At 40.5% G+C, this 19,516-nt stretch overlaps 1 protein-coding gene across 2 annotated transcripts in view; it reads right to left on the bottom strand.

The window, feature by feature from the left end:
- HECW1 (HECT, C2 and WW domain containing E3 ubiquitin protein ligase 1) overlaps nt 1-19,516 on the bottom strand; it is a 258,160-nt gene that overhangs the window by 45,556 nt on the left and 193,088 nt on the right. For both annotated transcript variants that reach the window (XM_055709166.1, XM_055709165.1), the window contains 6 exons: nt 18,205-18,355; nt 12,936-13,066; nt 10,162-10,283; nt 7,149-7,334; nt 6,394-6,528; nt 108-213 (listed from right to left, as the gene is read on the bottom strand). In XM_055709166.1, coding sequence (XP_055565141.1) covers nt 108-213; nt 6,394-6,528; nt 7,149-7,334; nt 10,162-10,283; nt 12,936-13,066; nt 18,205-18,355 — 831 coding nt within the window. The remainder of the gene's footprint in view (nt 1-107; nt 214-6,393; nt 6,529-7,148; nt 7,335-10,161; nt 10,284-12,935; nt 13,067-18,204; nt 18,356-19,516) is intronic.

Raw genomic sequence — 19,516 nt, 5'->3', positions numbered from 1 at the left:
CACTGGCTGCACTGCTAGTGAGGCACAGGGCAACACAAGGTAGTGCATGTGGTTGGTGAGGAGTTCTAAAAAGCATCTTTGTGAGCATGGCTTTGAACTTTGCTTACCCAGAGGTAATGTCTCATGATGGTGCTGGTTTCGAATAGCTGTTACGAGACTATTGCCTGGTCTGGCCAACAGAGTAACTCCTCTGTTTCGAGAGACTTCGGAGGCCTACAACATCAGAGAAAAGGGAAAGAATGATCAAACCTGACCATCAGCAGCACATCAGGCCATAAAGAGGCTTCTCATCTTTACTTCTGTGACCTTTGGAATGGTCCATGATGCTGACTGACGGAAGGACAGAAAGCTTGCATGAAAATTATAGCTTTATACTTTAGTCAAAATAGGCAGGTAATTCTCTGCTTCTAAATGGAGGGCCACCATCATCCACCGCTACCACACCTCTTTGATACTGCAGCGAAGGCACTAGAATCCAGAAGTAAATGCAAGTGAATATAAGTATTGCAGTGAGGGAGTTCTTTGGCTGAATGAAAGCAAGATCTCTGTAATATCATAAAGTCTGTTCTAGCGTAACTTGATACAGTTCAAGGTTTTTACAGCAATGTTAATTTGAGAAAAGAAAAAAAAAACACCCCACAACACTGCAACAAGTTCATGCAACACTGTTGAAGGGAATTTTAAAATTAGAAATATTTAAAATTTAAAAATAGAAATAACATGAGGAAGTAAATACCTATGTAGATCACAGATCAACGAACTATATCATCACAAAAGGAGGGTGCCTAACTTAAATAACCAGAAATAGAAGTTGAATTGCATACATTGAAAAAAGAACATAATCCAAAGAGCTGATAAAAAGTGTAGTAAGTATGAAATTTATCACTACTACTTAACTGAGTCACTTAAAGAATGTCACTGTTCTAAAACAGTATCCAGTGAAGGGAATCATGTCAGGAAGGCAGATACATTAAAAGGTGGGAAAACACTGAGGTTTGCGGATGTTAGAAGCCCTACAATGAGGTCTGGCAATCTGTCTTCAGTGAGGCATTACTTGCTGCCTAAGTCTTAGGAGACTTGTGCAAGCTGAGGGGAACCAACCCCTCTCTCTCATAGGTGTTCCTCCGGAACACGGCCATGGTGAAGCCAACAGAGGAGCACTGCCACAAAATCACTGGGAGGATACCCTGTATCAGGTCAAGATGCATTAGGAATCCCAATTGACATTCTGCTGGCCTGCTAGCTGCTCCTTTCTCACTGCACAAATCGAAGTACTTGGCAATCACTTAAGGAAGAAATTGCCCCTACTCCAGTATTTTAAATTATTAGGTCTGCATCCAAGCAAATGGTGCCAACCCATTTTCAGTGGTACAGCCAAATGCCAGGTCTTCCAACTGGATATAAATGAAAACTGAGAAGCTAAACGTGACTGGCAAGTTACCTTGGCAGCACCTAAAGCATAAAGGATTTATATGTAACAAGATACCAGTCAATGCACTTGACAGGTGTCAATATAGAGGTTAAATTGAAAACACAAAACTGCTGTGAGAGTGCACGGTGAATATTTCGCTCCATCATTCAATTACGATTTCACTTGCACCCATTTCATACTGATACGCATCTGCTGACTACAAGAGAATAGTCATGATGTGCTAACCTTGGTTATCCTTCTCACCTTTGAAAACAGAAAGAACTTTCAAGCAGGTCACACACAATTCAGCAAGTCCCTTTGTGCTGTGCCAAATCTCCTGCCTTTGCCTCCTTCCCACCCCCCCCCACCCCGTGGGCCAACTGGCACCACAAGTTTAGCTCAGGCTTAGGCAGCTTTCGCCCTGTGACCCAGGCATCCACCCTGGCAGGCACCATCTGGCCTTTCTGGCATTCACTCCATGCTGTGGAAGCAGGAGGAAATTGAGGTGCAAGAGATGCCCTGTAATCCATTGCCACAGTGGAGCTTCCCCAGCTTCTTGTAGAATGGGCTTGTATGGGAGCGTGGACAGTGGGTAAGCCTGTTTGTAAGGATGCTCTCTGACTCATCCTTGGCAAAGACAAATCCTATGCCCTTGTTGCTGGACATAGATTTACTGAAGAGAAGATAGGAAGGGGGAAAGGGAGGAGAAACAGAGGAGTTAAACACCCATCTCCCATAAAAATTGGCAGGTCACTTGGGAACACATGGTACTTCTGGCCAGCCTGGGGCTGGATCCTCCCCTTGTTCTTTTTTTTTTCTTTTTTCTTTTGGCTAGCTTTCCAGTGCTGCTGAGTTGTGTGCCTGAACATATTTCTCCTAAAGCAAGAATTCTGAAAGAAAACATGTCTAAAGCCCATGAAAAGAAACCTTCACTCCCCTCTTCCCTTCTTCCCAATTCAGATTTAACAGCTGAAGTCATCTATATTGTAAGAATCCAGTTCTGTATGCACCTTAACATAGTAAACTGCACACTCTGTGGTGCTGTGCTTCTCTTCAACACCATCATTAGGCATTGCTAATGCTGTGTTTGGATCATAGTCTTTACACATTTACTCCTCTAAGCAATTTTTCTCTGGCAACACAACAGGAAAATTCCCAGCCGTCTAATTAACTTCCATTTTGCTAACACTCCTCTTTCCAATCTTTTAGCTAATATAGTACAATTGATTGCTCCAATTCAGTGTTTACTCACAATCCCCTTGTCTACTTTGACTTTCTAATTGAATCATTAATTTAGATTAGCGCATTACTCTAAATAAAAAAAAGTGAATTAAAAAAAAAAAGACTGCCCCTCTAACAATTTAGTGACCTGGTTCATCTAGTGCACGGTAATCTGACAGATTTATGGCAGGGCTTAACAGGTTGGCAATTGATATTGGGATGCTGCAACCAGAGTGGAGAGTCCAGACTATCACAGGAGCCTTTCAATGATATAATATCCTTTCCTGGGTTCTGTATCACCGCTGGATTTGGGAGGCTCCTGCCTGTTTAATCCTGCTATTTGCTTGTTGCACTTTGGGTCAGTAAGTGGATTTACATATTCCAGTACCTCCTCTGCTTTTCTTGCTAACCAGAAATTCTTGCCTCTCCATTATGGATGCCTGTTTCTTTCTTCTTTTTGTCTTTAATATCTCTACCCTGTAATCATGCATGCTGATTCCCACTGCAGATGGGAAGTCCCTTAGAGGGAATAGAAAGTGCTCCTGACCTGTTCTGTTCATAGCAGTGGCACAGGGGAACAAACACAGTGACCTAGGTTCTTTTAGTTCCCGACGGCCAGGACAGCTACCTGAACTTTACTGTCAAAAATCTGGTAACCAAGAGTAGCATCAACCACCTTTTTCCTGTAAAAGATTGATAACCTTAAAGAAGTGCTTACACAAGCATCTGTAGCATTTTGGTCAAATTTATATATAACACCATTTAAAATCAAGAGTCTACTCGGGTGGATATCAAAAGATTTTACAGGGGTCCTTCCTTTAGAAGAATACTTCAACATGAAGAAAAGAATAAATATTACCAATTAGTTTATGAAATGGATGCTTCCTTTCTCAGAAAAGGGAAATGGAGTACTATTATGTGCACAGATACTTTTTTAAGACACAGCCCACCATACAGAGATTAAGGGAGAAAGCGCAGTTTTAATCTCCACTTGGTCTGTTAACAGCTGGGGTAGGCCTTGAATAAAAGTACTTGGAAGCAACAGCCAGCCTTCTATAGAAGCTGTGCAATTGCTATTTCCATTCTCTACTGAGAATGAATTTCATATGTCATAAAGCAAACTGCCATATTTGAGAAAGCACATTTTAATGTTCCAGTTTCATGAGGGAGTTTTAAAATTATGTTCGAAATACTAAAAATCAATTCTATATTAGTATTGTAAGGCACTCTGTTCAACAACACAGGAATCAAGGCCACATTTTGATAAGCCAAAAGGATTCAGAAGATCCATGGATGTCATAGGAGGGAGGGAAGAAGATTACTGTCTTCGGCACCACAGCTTACTCACTGCACTGCCCCTGGCTAGGGAGCTCGGAAACTTGCTGATGATTAAGACAGAACTGGCTTTTGCACTGTGTTTTGGCCTGAAACTATGAAGAAATGTAGACCCAATACCCACGTAATCATTAGTTCCTATGGTTAACTATTCCCGCTGAATTTCAACCCTGCCTTATTTTGATGGAATTGGTTGGCTTTTACTACCAAAACTTAGTTCTTGTAATGCCTGTGTCTCCTAGATTAAACAGATCTTTCTATTAATTTTCTAAGAATTCCAGGCATTACATTTGTCTTCCTGTCCACTGTTGAGTACTGAGATGAAAATTTCTTAGAACTATAATGATTTCTTTATGATGACTCAGCTATGAGCCATCTCTGAATGTGTGAACTTGTGGCACTTTTTTTTCCCCACTTTGGGCTCACCTGCTTATGATTTCTGTCTGCTTTTTCCTCAACTGATCGATCACTCAGTGTCACAAAGTCCCTGGGAAGTCCACATGACACTCATTTTGGCACTTGGGCATGATATCAGGTGTGTGTGCCAAGGCAGGGGACAGAGTTTTTCCTCTCATTGCCCTAGCTCTTTTCTATACCCTCTGGCACCCGCAAGCAATCAGGACTGAAGCTGCACTGTTCTGCTCTCCTTCTCTCCTTCAGGCTCGTTTGACATCTGTACAGAATATACAAAACTGGTGGTTGTCTTTCTTGGTCCTTCAGTACTGTCCTGGTGACAGATTCCAGAGGCCACACCACCTGCTCGGCAAAGAAACCAGCTGGACTGCAGACAGCTGACACATGGCCAGGACAAAGCCCCAAGTGTGTCTCTACAGACATGATTTATAGGACAAAAGCACATCCAAATACACTTGGAAGAAATGGCACAGAACGTGGCTCTTAATAAATGGGCTGAGTTGCCAAGGGATGAATCTCTTCCTTGTAAATGGTGGGCTTTTAGGCACCGATCCAGAGTCCTTGGAAATCAATGGGAGTCCTTCCAGCAGAGCAGGAGATAGTTCCAGAGGGGAAGCTACTGACTACGACAAGGATGCAGAAGCACTGTGGGACCTGGGCCACCAAGGCTGAGATGAAGATGCCAGCGCTGATGGCTCCCAAGACAGAAGGCCCTGTTTCACTGGCTGGTCAGGCCAAATCATTGGCCTCAATGAGCAGTTTACAATTTCCCTGATGAATCACTACATAGAAAAGTACTCAGTGCTTTTCACTCCCTTCCCTGTACTCAATATTCTGGGTTTATTGCAAATTGTTCTTTGCCAGCCTTGCCAGCACTTGCAAAACCAGTGTATTTTTTGGGCTAGGTCATCTGAGCTGCTCAGTGGTGCTTCTGTCCCTGACATAGTGAATTTGTGAGCAAGTCTCCAGGCAAGCATGGGCCCAAATATCAATCATCATGCAGGTGACCTTTACATTCTTGACAGTAATTCAGTCACAACAGCAACACTGAACTGCAGGCTGTTGGCAAAGCGAAGCTGCTAAGCTGGTGGGGAGATATGACTGAAACAGACCCACTGACACACTTCTATCTTCAGAAAACACATTGCCGTATTCACCCAAGACGGGGAAAACCTACCCAAGCTATTCACACCCGCTCTGCCTTTGGTCCTGAAGTACTACCCTCACACCCCAGCCAGCTCCTGATCCCAGCCCCATTTGGCAGTGGCAGGTGTTCAGGCTGGTCCTGCTGCAATAAACTTCAGTGTTAATTTCACAAGCATTTCTCTGGATGTTTTTCCAGCAGAGGAAGATCCTTTGGCCATCATACATCTCTACTCCTATTCAGCTTCAATCTTTACAAATCTTCAATCGTATGGATTTCCTATATGAAGAATCTGATTGCCGGTATTTTTCTTCCTTAAATCCCCAATACAAACCCCGGATTTATGCTTCTAGCAATCCTGTCCATGGCCCTCAGTGAGGAAAATCATCCCCATGAAACACAGGAAAGATGTTTAATGTGATTGAAAGCTAGGGAGGCAAACCTCAACATACATCATAACACTACTGCTAGGGAGTATATCTTTTCAGAGCACAGTGTCACAGTGAGGAATGAAGAAACACACGAGGCTGCTGAAGTAACAGGCTATAAAAATAATGAATGACTTTACTAAAGCAAGACTAGGGTGTCAAATATGGATTCTTCTTTTCAAATCTATTTTGTCATCATTTCACTTTGGTTATTTAGCTTTACTTGTTTATTATTTTATTCTGAAAATGGTCAAAATATAAACCTTCATTATTAGCAAGCTCTGAGAGAAACACTTCAGGAAGAAAAAAATGCCTTATTTCCTTTGGAAAAGAAAAATGCAAAAGACAGTCTGTTTAAATGCACTTCAACGATAAGAAGTACTTTTACTGCTGCAGAAGATTGCTGTCAAAAGTAACTGTATCGATACTAGCACAATTACCTCTCCAGCGCTGTAGCTACGAAGTCGCTGAAGATGTTGCCGGTGAGTCAGATGATTAGGGAGACGACCATTCTGCAGCGGGATCCTGGGATCTATGAAAGTGGTAGCACGGCTATTGTGGTCAACGAAGAAAGACTGAAACACACAGGAACAATGTTTTTTTGTAAGACGACTGCCAACACTGTGATGGTATTGTGGGATCATGAAGTGAAAACCACTGGCAATCGTGTATCAGAAATACCCTGGTTAGGTGCAGTCCATAGAAGACACCTCCAAATCACAGGACTTTCTCAGTTGAAGCTAGAATAGCTCTTGGAAAACACTTGAAGCTACATAGGTCAAAATCACGTGCAATAGCCATGAAGTAAACAAGACATAAGAGAATAAAACTACTGGGGAACGCTGCTTTAGCCTGTTTGGTGGTTCCAGCAGTCACTCAGCAAAGCTTCATTGAAGGCAGAGACACTAACCCAAATTTTTCTGTAATGACAGACCTAAACTCTGGCTTCAACATTTTTGTTAGTCCAGTGCTGTCTTGGCTATGGTGTGATATTCCACAGAAAGCTAGAGGGTCACCACTGTGATTTTAAGCACTTGTTATTGAAGCCTTTTCTGCTTCTAAAAGAACTGTTTGCTGCTTGTGTTGTTTAAACCAAATTTTCACCAATTTTGAGTCAAGAAGGAAGGAACCTTTGGTAATCCTGTAGTCTGATGAGCTGTGTTAAACGAGTGATTGGTTTTGTTGGCACTCTTACCTTGCCCTGCTGGTCAGTTTTTATCTCCCAGCCACGAGGAAGCTCCAGTCGGGTATCAGCAAACATGTTGATAAAATTTACCAGGTCTCTGTTGTGCTGATAGCGCTCGAAATTACGAGCATCTCTACGGATCTTCAGAATCATATGCTTCAAGCAGGTACTGTTAGTGAAGACTCGATAGGCACTCTACGAGATGGAAAACAGAAGTGAGGAAAACCAGTTCTGATGTCAAAACAACATACTTGGTTATTTCATGGGACGTATGCCCAAAGAACTGAAACAAATCCTGTTAGAGTGAAGAATCACTTCCATCTCATTGTTTTGATTTGATGACTACTTTCCATGAACACCCAGAATTAAGAAATACAATCTGGAAAGGGAAACATCCCACACGTTATGCATAGTTAGCTTGTGCATAAACTGCTTTTCTAATGCACTCCAAAAAGACGGTCAGCTAAAACACCACACACTCAAGATGTATGTAGTTGTGCCTATTCCATTGCTTTCACTGGTCAACAGAAACCCCACCTGTGTGACTGGATGATGCCAGAGAGATGCAAAGACTGCTGTGAACACGTATTTATGCTATAATTCAAAGCAAGATGTATATGATAAGATTCATGAACTTAAGAGGACTGCAGTGCAGATATCTACATCTAAGCATGCTACCTTATTTATGGTCACTTTATAGCCACAGGACAGAAAGAGACACTTTCAATTGGCTATTTTGAAAGGAGTCCTTTCCTAGAACTGAATTTTTGTTTCTGCAACGACTACAAAGCATGTCTGATGGAGATGTTTTCATGAGTCAGATGAATGCTACCCCTCAGGCAGCCAGTTGTATCTCACAATGTACATTAAATACACCTCTTAGAGGAACATGCCCTGATGCAGTTCTGAGTGAGTCAGTGCTGATCTCGTTGCAGAACAGGGACCACAGTGAACTGTATTTATTACCACAGTGTATTCAATGACAGAGCACCACAAAACACACTTGTGGTGACAACACCTTTTCTCATCCACAGGCTACTCTTGGGATCTTCTACTGCATGGAAAAAGCTACCCAAGACAGGGTAGGAAGCTTTACAAACATCTGCAACCCTTCTGAGCATTTCACTAGAGACAAAATGAGTGCATTGGTTCTGCTGGTCAGCCCAACGGATTTAATTACTCATTAGAGTAATAAAGGATCACAGGAGGACTCGCATCTCCAGTGAAGTGAGCCCCAGTGCACGCACCTGTAATCTATTCAGAGAATCTGACCCAACAGCTTTAAATTCTCTGTTGCTCTGTACTTTTAATGCATGTAACCACTATAATTCAATCAAACATTTACAAGTACTATCTTTATTATTTAAGGATTTATTGTGGTGGTAGCACTGAGAAGAGAGTACTACTGCAGCACAGGGTCCCTAATTATGGCAAGAGTTAGTAAATGTTAAGAAATCACAGAGGTATGACCTCTGCCCCGAAGATATGACCTCATTATAACCCAGGAAAGCTTCATGGTCACATTTTGCTAAGATCCCAGCCTAGCCCATGACAGAAGTTGTATTTTGATCTAATGTGTGATCAATGATTGTGTGAGTATCCCTTAGCTGCACTAGGAAAACAAAAAAAGTAATGTAGTTTTATCTCTCCAAGGAAATAAAACATCTGAAAAATTAGAGCCTTTCTCTTTTAATTCTAACTGCTGGATAATATTTTCCAATCCCAACTTCATTGGCACAATTAATAGCTTGAAATTTTAATAGGGGCTTGTGGTTAAAATATTACAACCTTGTTAAGGCAAAAGTTATGTGGGCCATTATTTCTGTACAAGTGGAATCTGTATGACCATTTGACAGATGTTTCAATAGATTATTCTGGCTCTCATATTAGAGACAACTTTATAGGCTCAAACTAAAGGCCTCTCTTGGCTTTTTTTGTTTCAGTGAGAAATAAAATTGGCATTCAGTCCCTTGTGAACAGTCTCTGTTCCTTACACTATGAAATCAGTTGCACATTTTGCAAACAACTACGCCAAATGAAAACGATACTGCTCCCAGCTATAAATCATTATCTATCACCCTGTCAATGGAAGAAATTACGTGTACCCCATAACCCAGTTCAGGTAATGTCAGATAAGTTAATATATCCCTTCCTCTGCAGGATTTCATGGGCAATAATTTCTGGCGGATGCTTGCAGATGGATATCTGGCTTCAATCCACAAAGCACCACAGCTAAAACTTGTTGTCTGTAGTTTAGCTAAAGACCTGTGCTGAGGCAACTCTTGAAGTGTTTTACTTTGTTTTCCCTTCAAAAAGAAAGGTCATCCCTACCCAGAAATGGATGACTTTCCAAATATTCAGAAGTCACATGCAGATGAACTACACTCAAGGTATGGAAAACCTGGACTGCATCTCCTTGTGAGATTTCCCTGTTTCCTCCTGGTTGACCTATTGTTACATTTTATCCACTCCAAATCAGGTTTGTAAAAAACATGCATATTTATTGCATTAATGAGAGAAAAAAGTTATTTGCATTCTGAAAATTCATTTTAATTCTTATTTTTTCCAAAATAGCTACACTGACTCAAGGCAGTATTTCTTTCACTGTATTATGCCCACATGCTTCTTGGGAGCGTAAACTGCATGAGTTAACTTTTTCCCTTTTTCCTGAGACCTCTGGTATCCAAGTAAGATCTCTCAGGAACATTGCTCAAAAGGCAACAACCTCACACCCTGCAGCAACAGACAATGGAATCAACCAAGCTGAAACCAAGGCTTCCTGCTTATTCTGGAAGGATAACGTTAAAGAGCTTTTCTGTGCCAGGGAATTCCTTGTATGAGGCAGAATCCCAACAAGAGTCTCCTTGGAGGAGCCTGTCTGTACTGTCCCCAGCCTGGTCTGGTACTCAGAAAAGACCCCAAGTCACGCAATTCAAATTCACTGTGTTCTCCCCGATGACCTGAGGTGCAGCATTTGGATTCAGAAATCAGTTGTGTGAGAAAACAAATCATAATTACTCACATAGTTTGCATGCAGCACAGTGAAGAACTCAGGATTGGTGATGAACTTCACAGCTGGAGACTGCAGCAACAAGGTGATTTTTTGAGAATTCACAGGAGAAAGGGAACCTTCCCTCCTAATCTCTGGACAGGAAAAAAAAAAAAAAGCAACAAAATCTTATTAACATAGTGGCAAGTGCAGTCTATTATTTAACCTTTAATGAACACCTGCAAAAGTGACAGTATAAAAAACTCACTGTCCTGCCCGATGCACTTACCTTCTTTGTATTTCCAAGACAAGCCTGCTGGCAAACTGGTAGACATCCTGCCCATGGTTAGTGATGCAGTGCTTACAGTAGCAGCACGGGAGCCAGATGCTTTTCTGTACTGTATGTTATAAAACTGTGTCTATGATATAAAACATATCTACTGCTGTCTCTAAATATCAATGTGAATGCAACTGTTTTTACCAGCTGATGGTTTGGTTCAATCCCGTCACCCAGATCCTAACTGGTGATTTTAGAGAGATCTGATTTCCCAGTCCAGCCTGAGGGGTTCATCAGCAGAAAGCATTTAGTAGCAAGATTGGGTTGAGGAAGCCCCCTGCTCAGCCACTCACACCCACGCTGGTGCTGCAAAGCATTGCCCTTTACTTGTAATTGCATTATTTTTGGAAGGCCACGGGTTTGGGGACTCGTAGGGTAAAGAAAACAAAAACAGACACAAAGGGATTATTTTTAATCTGTATCAATTCATGAAGCACAGGAGCAGAACTAAGCATTTGAGAATGTAACTCTGTGGAGGTGGGAGGTCCTTGACCTTCTACAGCCACCAGAAAAATACTTTGTATCATGGAATTATGGCTTGAGTGTGAAGTTCTGGCATTTTCAAATACAAGCCAACTTTTTAGTGGCAGTCCAAGGAAATTGGATGCAGACGTCATCAACAGAACCATACAGATTTAATCTTATCACTTTTTTTCTTCCTGCTAGACACATCATATTATTTTACCCACTTAAAACTGCAGACTGGATCCAGTGCTGGAATTAAATTGATTTATACTGCTTTAGAATCTGGATTCATGTGACTAAATTGTATTCCTTCTGACCTTTTTAATTGAAACGAAAAGGCAAATAGCACATGTATCATACTGCAGCTTTTTCTTATATTAGTCTGGTTTACATCACCCTTTATCTTTTAATTCTTGACATTTTATATAATATTCACGTTTTCTCCTAAAAGCAAAACAATTATCTATAGCAAAAAACATTTCCTAATCTGTTAAGATGACATATATAATATTCATTACCTCTTCGAAGTTAAAACAAAAACGTGGATGTTACATAATAGACTGACCTAAATACTTAATGGCAGCAATTCCTATTAAATTATTATTTTATTATGTAAGCTATGATAGTAAATGATTGTCCATATTACAAGTAATGACTACATTAGTTATAATTTAAATGCCAATAATACAATGTGTACCTCATTTCCATTCCTGCTGCTAACAGGACTGGGTTCTCCCTATAAGATCCAGTGTAGGTAAAATGCTCCCATAAATTGCAATACAAAGGATTGCAAAGAAACTTTGAATATCAAACATTAAACACTCTTGGTCAAAATTGATTTTTCAAACTAAAAACACCTAATGGATCAGGAAAACAAACAGACAAAATTGAGTGTTTTTCTAAACTTGTTAAAAAAACCTAAGTTAGTTCACTATTTCTCTGTGTAATTCTTCCTGTTCAACATGGAACATTAAGAAAATTCAAGCAGAGATTGTGTTGGTTCTTTCCCTTTGCCAATGCTATTTACAGAGGAATGGCGGATGGCAAGAAGTCAGGTTTATTTCCAGCAGACAATATAGAACACAAAGTTAGGTGGAGGCAGCAGTGGCCAAAAGGAAAAGAACTGGCTGTTCATTTTGGTGGTGCAAGTTCTCAGACAAAGCAGTTCATTGTTGTAAGTTGCATAGCGGGCACTAGTCTGCTGGTGTTTCTTGCCTGGTATGAACACTTAGGCTATGGTTTCACAAATGTTTTAAGAAAATATCAGTAGGACTACTACCAAAAAGAGTAGAAGAGTTCCCTTCCATCCCATCCCACCCTGGGTACCCATTCTTCTCCTTTGCAGTGAGACTCATTCTTGTCTGATCATCTAATGAGTCAGATGAAAAAACCAATCTGGCTGTAAACTTATTTTTCAGTCAGGTTAGTTCTCTGCTCTGGTAAGGGGTCCTGTCACGTAAGTTAGTGATGAGTAAAAAGACAGCTTGCCTCCTGCAGTGGCAGCCCACGCTTAGATCAGCTCACAGGTATCACAAAATTGCAGCTTTATAAACACAGGTAAACTTGATGCCAGGGCCACTGCAGGTGCCACCACATGGGCAAATGGCAGCACAGAAGCCGTGCCCGGACAGAACAAACTGCAGTGCCCCAAGATAAAAACCATATGGCAGCAAAACAAGACAGTTTCATTCTTGCAGCTAATAAGGAGAGTAAAAAACAGATGTCTTTTCCATTTTAATTTCAAATAGCCCTTTACTATAGTAAAAATGCTTTGTCTGTCTTAGTAGTTGTTAAAAAAGAACGGAGGCCCTTTGTATCTAGCTTTGTACCTATAGCTTCAGGTCTAAAACCCACAGCCTCAAGTCTAAACCTCTTCTCTTTTAATTAGTTTTTGCAACCCGGTATAATAAAGTTCTGGTCTCCTGTGGAAATGCAGCTTTCCCCAGAACTGAATGCCATCGCTGAATGGCCCCAACCATGCACTCAGTAGCTTTTGTCCCCATACCTGAGCTTGGCTGGGAAGGCTCTGCCTCAGAGTCACTTCCTCCTCCAGTGGGAACTCTCTCCACCCTGTTGTTTACTACAACATCATCTTCAGTCCGCTCGGTTGCAATAGTTCGCTGGATATTTTGGTAGCTATGTACATTCAGAGAAAGGAACAACAAGTTTTAGTTAACAGAAGAGCTTTCTGGTGGTTTCTACCTTAACAATCAGCATTGGTTTCGGATGATTCCAATACTTCCACCTTCAACATATGACAGAGTAGAAGCATGCCTGATTCTTCTTCAATTGATGCAGCTACTCGTGCTTGGGTCAGCCATTACCCTGGAAACAGGGCATCTTGCACTAACAAATGGCTACAGAGGCTGCAAAGCAAAGAATACTCAAAGGTCAAATTTAGACAGGTATTTAGGCTACAAGCTGCTCCTAGGCTTCCCTTTAAAATATCTGGATGTCTGGAACCTAAAACTACTGGTGGATCATGGTTCCCCCTCTCATTTAGTCTTATGGTAGTATACCCAGTGAAGTAAGGGTCACTCCCGTGGTGCACTAAGTACCCTTCAGTCTTTCTTATTCAATACTGGATGCACAAGCTCAACACTAAAAAGGTAAAGGCTATTAAGAGTGTTCACAGAATGGTTATCACAATACTGCACAGCCACCAGTTGGGAACGCTTCCATTTTGGCAGGTAATATGGAATGTAAACTAGTAGGTGGCATAACCTGAAAGAGCTACAATCCGATTGATAAGACAGCCCCAGAAAAGCAGAATAGGATGTAACACATGAGCTGAGTGAATGGCATGAGGATGCGAGCGTTGTGTTCATTTTTGGAAATCAGTGGGATCGGGCATTTAGCTTGGGTGATGACTAGTTGCAGAATAAGGAAAAGGAAACAATATAGAGATAAGCAAACAACAGCAAGAAGCATGACAGTAGAAAATTCTGACTAAAAACCTGCGAACACCTTAAAAAAACTATAATGTGATTTTCGTACTAATCACAGAACTAATTGCCACATTAATTGATGTCAATGGCACTGATCATGGTCTTAGGGAAGAGATCAATCCTATATACCTTACCAGATCAGGAACAAAGTATATACCTGGCTGTGGGACTAACGTGGAGTGTTTTGAATTTGCACTACACAAAAATTTGAGTTAACTTGTTCACTCACATGGACAGAGGAATAAGATGAGAGATCAGATTTCTTTGGCTCTGCTGGCTAGCTATGAATATAAGTCTTATATATTAAATAAGGAAATATATTTTATGTACAGAGAGAGAAAGAAAAGAAAAAGAAAATGTAAGGAGAAACAGAAAGAAAGAAGCAGAAGGAGAAAGAAAAGAAAGAAAATAAGCTCTCTTAATTATTTCAATTAGCTTTTACTCCACCCCAATATTTTTAATCTTTATTTCTGGGTTGCATTTCTGTATGTATATAAAACAGAACAGCTTTACTGCCTGCATTTATTCTGATCCAGCATTGTTGGTCTCTCATTTTGTTAACTTACGCCCTTTTTCTTTCCTTTGCTCAACTTCTGACTTAGAATTTTACTTACTTTCTCTCTCTTTATTTATTAATCCATACTTTATTCCAAATTAGAAGTTAGTTAGGACCTAGTTCCTCAAAGCAGTTAAAATCTGGCTTTTACATCTCTCAAGCAGCTCACTACAACCCAATCTTGGGCAGAAGGGCTGGAGATAATTAAGAAATATAATTAAAGTTTTAATAGATTGATGCTAAATTTTCACAGCATGTATGTGTCCCCCAGCACTCAAAGTCATTGGAAGCTACATTTAGTGTGCATTTTGACTGTTTAAGTAAACATCTATCTTTACATGGAAATTCTGATAACAGGTTTCACAACAGCGTGAATTTACTGCAGTTTTAAACCCTCCATTTTAGACCTACATTTTACATTTTTATTTACTTAACTACGTGCAATCGAATGAACTTTCCATTCCAGTACTGAAGGAGTTCACAACACCCACATGCAACAGACAGGGGAGGGGGAAAAAAAAAAGTTCATACAATCAAGGGATATAAGCACACATATAAAAAACATTTGTAGCTTCAATTTAATTAGATGGTAGAAAATCCCTGTTGGCAAACCGTAAAGAGTAACACTAGCTGTATGCCAACAAAAGGCTACACTTTTCTTTTGGGTTGCAATACTATAAAATCATCTTGTATAAATACCAGAAAATGCCAAAGTGCTTAAAGAAAACATTGAAAGTGCAAAAGTTATGGGAATGCCCCTGGAAATTTCAGTCTCCTGGCAAAGTAATTTGTCTAAACCAATGGCAGTTTAGAAATGCCACATTGTGGCTGTCCTAACTGTTATGGTTATAATTGATGTTACGTATTACCTTTTAAATTAGTGCAAATACAAGTCTAGATACACATATGCTGGAAAGGATCTTTCCAACAGAGTTTGAACAAGGGCTGTTACCTTTTTGCTAACAAGCAAGCAAGTCAAGCAGTGCTGTAGAAAACAAGCAAAAGCCTTTAAAATAAGAAGTATGGATGTCCCTTTGGAGTTTGCCCAACACTTAGATTCCAGTTTTGCATTCCCTGTATCCTCAAGTGGCTAGTACAGCTAATGGGAAGCTTGGAGCACAGGAGGAAAGCAGGACTAGGCTCAATCACAGCTATGGTTTTTTTTTTCAGGCTGAGTTTCCAAAGCTTTGTGGTTTTGGCTGGGCTGGAAATATCAGGCTTCCTTGTAATATTTTAGTCTTTCCATTGCCTTCCACAAATGAAACCAGGAAGGCAAAACGTGAGTAGATTGGTTTAAAAAGAAGTGTCGCCAAGTTTTTTCAAACTGCTAAGTGATTCTGAGTCCAAATCTTGTTTGAGGTTAGAGCAAAAGTTCAGGCTGCTGCTAACTCTATCAATAAGGTCTATGTTTGCTGTGGCCTCACCTAAGATGATTCTCAGGTGCATCTGTTGAAGAATATATGAAGTTTGAAATACAACAAAACAGTATTTCTAAAATGAGTGCTTAAAACAAAGCCTGATCCTTCACAGTGCTGATAATAACCACTTATAAAAAGTAGTTTTCCTCACAGTCCTGAAATCTGGAGACACAAAGTATTTGAAATTAGTTTTAGGACAACACTAATTTTAAAAATTATAACAGCCAGGTTGAAAATATATAACTAACTTGCCACTGGACAAACACTCAGAGATTCAGTATGAATCTCTTTTACCAGAATCTTAGGAAACGTTCCCAAACTTGGGAACAACAGGAGACATCCGTATTCAGCTTCTCAAATCAACAGAGCTCTCTGGCAGAGAGTAGAGAATCATTAGCTTTTTTCCCTGGTCCCAAGAAGTCATGACAGTTCATGCTCAGTAAGTTGCAAAGTACTGAGTCTTCAAGGGGACTCGGGTAAGGAGATGCTACTGCTGAAACCCCTCTACACTGCTCACTTCGTATCTGGGTATGTCAATACTAAAACCAGAGAGATTCAGAGAATGTCAGTCCCATGAACTGTCAATTCTCAACCCAAACCAGTGACAGTCAAGCCATAATCAAGAAAGCCAGGCAGCCTACACGAAAACATGGAATAATAAAGTTTGAAGCAAGGAGGTGACAAAGACAGTGCCTGCCCTTCAGTTGCTGCGGCCACAGCTGGTTTAATGATTAACCTGCATTAACATAGAACGGTAAATTCCTCTCTCACAAGCACCGATTTTCACCTTCCTGAGGGTGCTGCACTTACATGAGTTCAATGTCAAAAAAAACCAACAAAAAACCCCCCAAAAACACTACCACCACCACCAAAAGCCCCAAACAAACAAAAAAAAAAGAGCTGATGTATGTCCACAACAGAGCTTTCTGCTTTCTGTGGCAGTAACTTGCTTAAGTGGCAGCCAAACAGTATGAGCTTTGACGTGGTCAAAATCTCTCTTAAAGGCAAAAGCTAAATGGTAGAGACATAATGTAAATCCCTTTAGAGAATCTACACTAAATATAACCTTTCTTTAGGTTTTGTTGTTGGGGTTTTTTTAGTGTTAATGTGGTAGCTTGACACATTCTCAGGAAAGCTATAATGAAGATAAATGCTGAGCAGGTTCTTCCACTTTTGCAAGACATTAACACCTATTACAAAATGCTACCCAAAATAATGATTTTTTTTGAAAAATAAAAGAGAAATTCTTTAAGAGCATTGTGATGGTGTCAACTTCACTTGCAAAATAGTCACTTTAAGAAGGCTGGTTTGCTCTCCACAGGTTACATTAACTTTCCAGTTGTTCTTCAGGGCCCAGTTCTCCTTAGACAGAGTAACTCCCAAACTATTCTGCACTCTGAGTACTTTGAAACTCTGCATCCTTCTCTCAGCTGGAGATCTTTCTCTTAGCACAGAAAAAAAGACCAAAAAAATTCTGTGGCATTTTACATGCTATAATTAGAATATAATTTCACTTTTGCTTGTCTTTTTCTAGAAGCCATATAATTACAGTAAGCAGGGAATTGCAAAAAAACCGAACTTTGTGAAGTAAAAAAGGAAGATTTTTTGACCAACTGTCTATTTTTTCACTTTCCTCTTAAATTCAGCCTGAAAAGCAAGCAAGAGAAGGAAATGATAAACAAATCTAGGTGTGGACTAGTCAAACAAAGGGAAAATATGTGCCACATTAAGAGATATCTCAGCCAGCTCAGAATGAACTGACAGATTTGCAGGGCTCAATGCAACATTACGCAGCTCTGCCTACGTCTAGAAATGTGTACAGTCCTCTAGCAGCTCTAGCAGCGCTCTGCCCTGGAAAAGGAGACAGACCTCTCAACAGGCCTCATCAGTGTGAGCAAGAACGCCACGCTGAGATGGCAACACTGTTCTGGGAACAGCCAGCTCAGAACCCTTTGTAGCACCAGATGCTGACCCATCAATACCGCTTTTACAGTTAAATAGCAAAAGTGACTCCATCTTTTGGAAGAACACTCCCTTCTCTTCTGGGAGACATTGCAAAAAAGTTTTCCAAAAGCCTCTTCTTGCTGTTTGAAATGTTTTGCAACATCTTTCACTCAACGGCACTTCTCATGAGGGCAAGTTTGGGTACTGGACACCCACAGCAGGCACACGAGCAGGCTGAAAGAGAACCGTGGTGGGGACAGGAACATGTACATTGGACTTGGAGGAAACAAGGAGTAAAGATAAATCCTTAGGAAGCCAATGCAATGCACCGGGGAAGGAAGCAAGCTACAGGGCAGCGTGGAAAAAGGGGAGCGCAGATCTCAAGGGAATAAAGGTGCCAACACTCACCGCCGGTTCAGCTGCTCCATTTGCTGGATGGATCCAGACCTGTGGATCCCATCTGGCGTTGCTGCGGCTGTGGGGCGTTGCCACGTGGTGGTTCGGTTGACGTGATCAACGTAGAATACCCTCCCGTGGCTGTCTATCCGAGCTTCCCAATCTAGGGTTGGGAAAAAAAAAAAAAAAAAAAAAAAGGGTGATGCTGTCAGTGTGATGCCTTCCAGAAAGCCTAAATGTGGGAGATGTATATACACACACACACATGTATACACAGACAGGGTATATACACATGAGAGATACTATATATATGTCTACATGCGTGCAATATATATTATGTGTATATATTTGAAGTATACATTCAAATGTGTATATATACTATGTGCTTGTCTATATGCAGATATATGCATATACATAAACATTTCACACACAGCACATAGGTAGCCTATGGAATTCACTACCATAGACCATGAAAAACGAGTGACTTAGTGGCTACAGTTTTTAAAGGGCTGGATAATTTTACAGTTAGTAATCCTAGTTGGCTGCATTAATTGCAGGTTGGGGTAGCCACTTAGAAGCGACCCTTAGTAGAAAAGGATTACATCTGAGCTGATATGCCAAATGACATGTTTTCTTTTTTGTTATGTTTCAGAAAAAACATGTTTCATTTCTCTCTTTTTTATAAAGTGGCTTCGAAGGATACCATACAGCAATTAAAGGCTCCCCTGAAAACTGATCACAGCCTGATTGGACATATCCTTAGAAATCTCTCTAAACAGATAAGTATCATAAATCTATTGCTCTAATGAATGCCAGCTAGGCTAAAGTTGGCAGCGTAATACTAAGCCTTCCATCATTATTGTTTCCTGCTAATGTTTATGTTGTCCCATGACCGAAAGCTAAAAGTAATTTGGTATATAATGGCTTGTGGAAAATGGTAATGTTGGTAAAAAAAAGTGTTTGGAACAGGAGAAATTCAGAAGTGAGTTAGCTAGCAAAGCCACATATCAAATTGGTTGGAATGTATGGAGTAGTGATATAAATTACGCTTGCTAGCTTCATATTTCTAGGTGATCTGTCAGCTGATGACGTATCTATGTATATATATGCACATACTTCCTACACGTGTTTGTATACAAACCTCACTCACATTCACACACAAATGTACATATGGTGATTACCTTTGGGGGCAAACACTTCCTTGTATTCTCTTATTCTTACTGTGATACCCTCCTCCCTGATGAGTCCGCTCCATCTATGGCTTTCTATGATCAAATTCCGGATCAGCTGGATTTCATACTTTATTTATCTCCTACTCTCTAAG

This window comes from Falco cherrug, chromosome 4, assembly GCF_023634085.1.
Source record: "Falco cherrug isolate bFalChe1 chromosome 4, bFalChe1.pri, whole genome shotgun sequence".
In the NCBI taxonomy this organism is placed as follows: Eukaryota; Metazoa; Chordata; class Aves; order Falconiformes; family Falconidae; genus Falco; species Falco cherrug.
The sequence above is the reverse complement of the archived record's forward strand: the minus strand, read 5'-3'. Positions and strand labels throughout refer to the sequence as shown.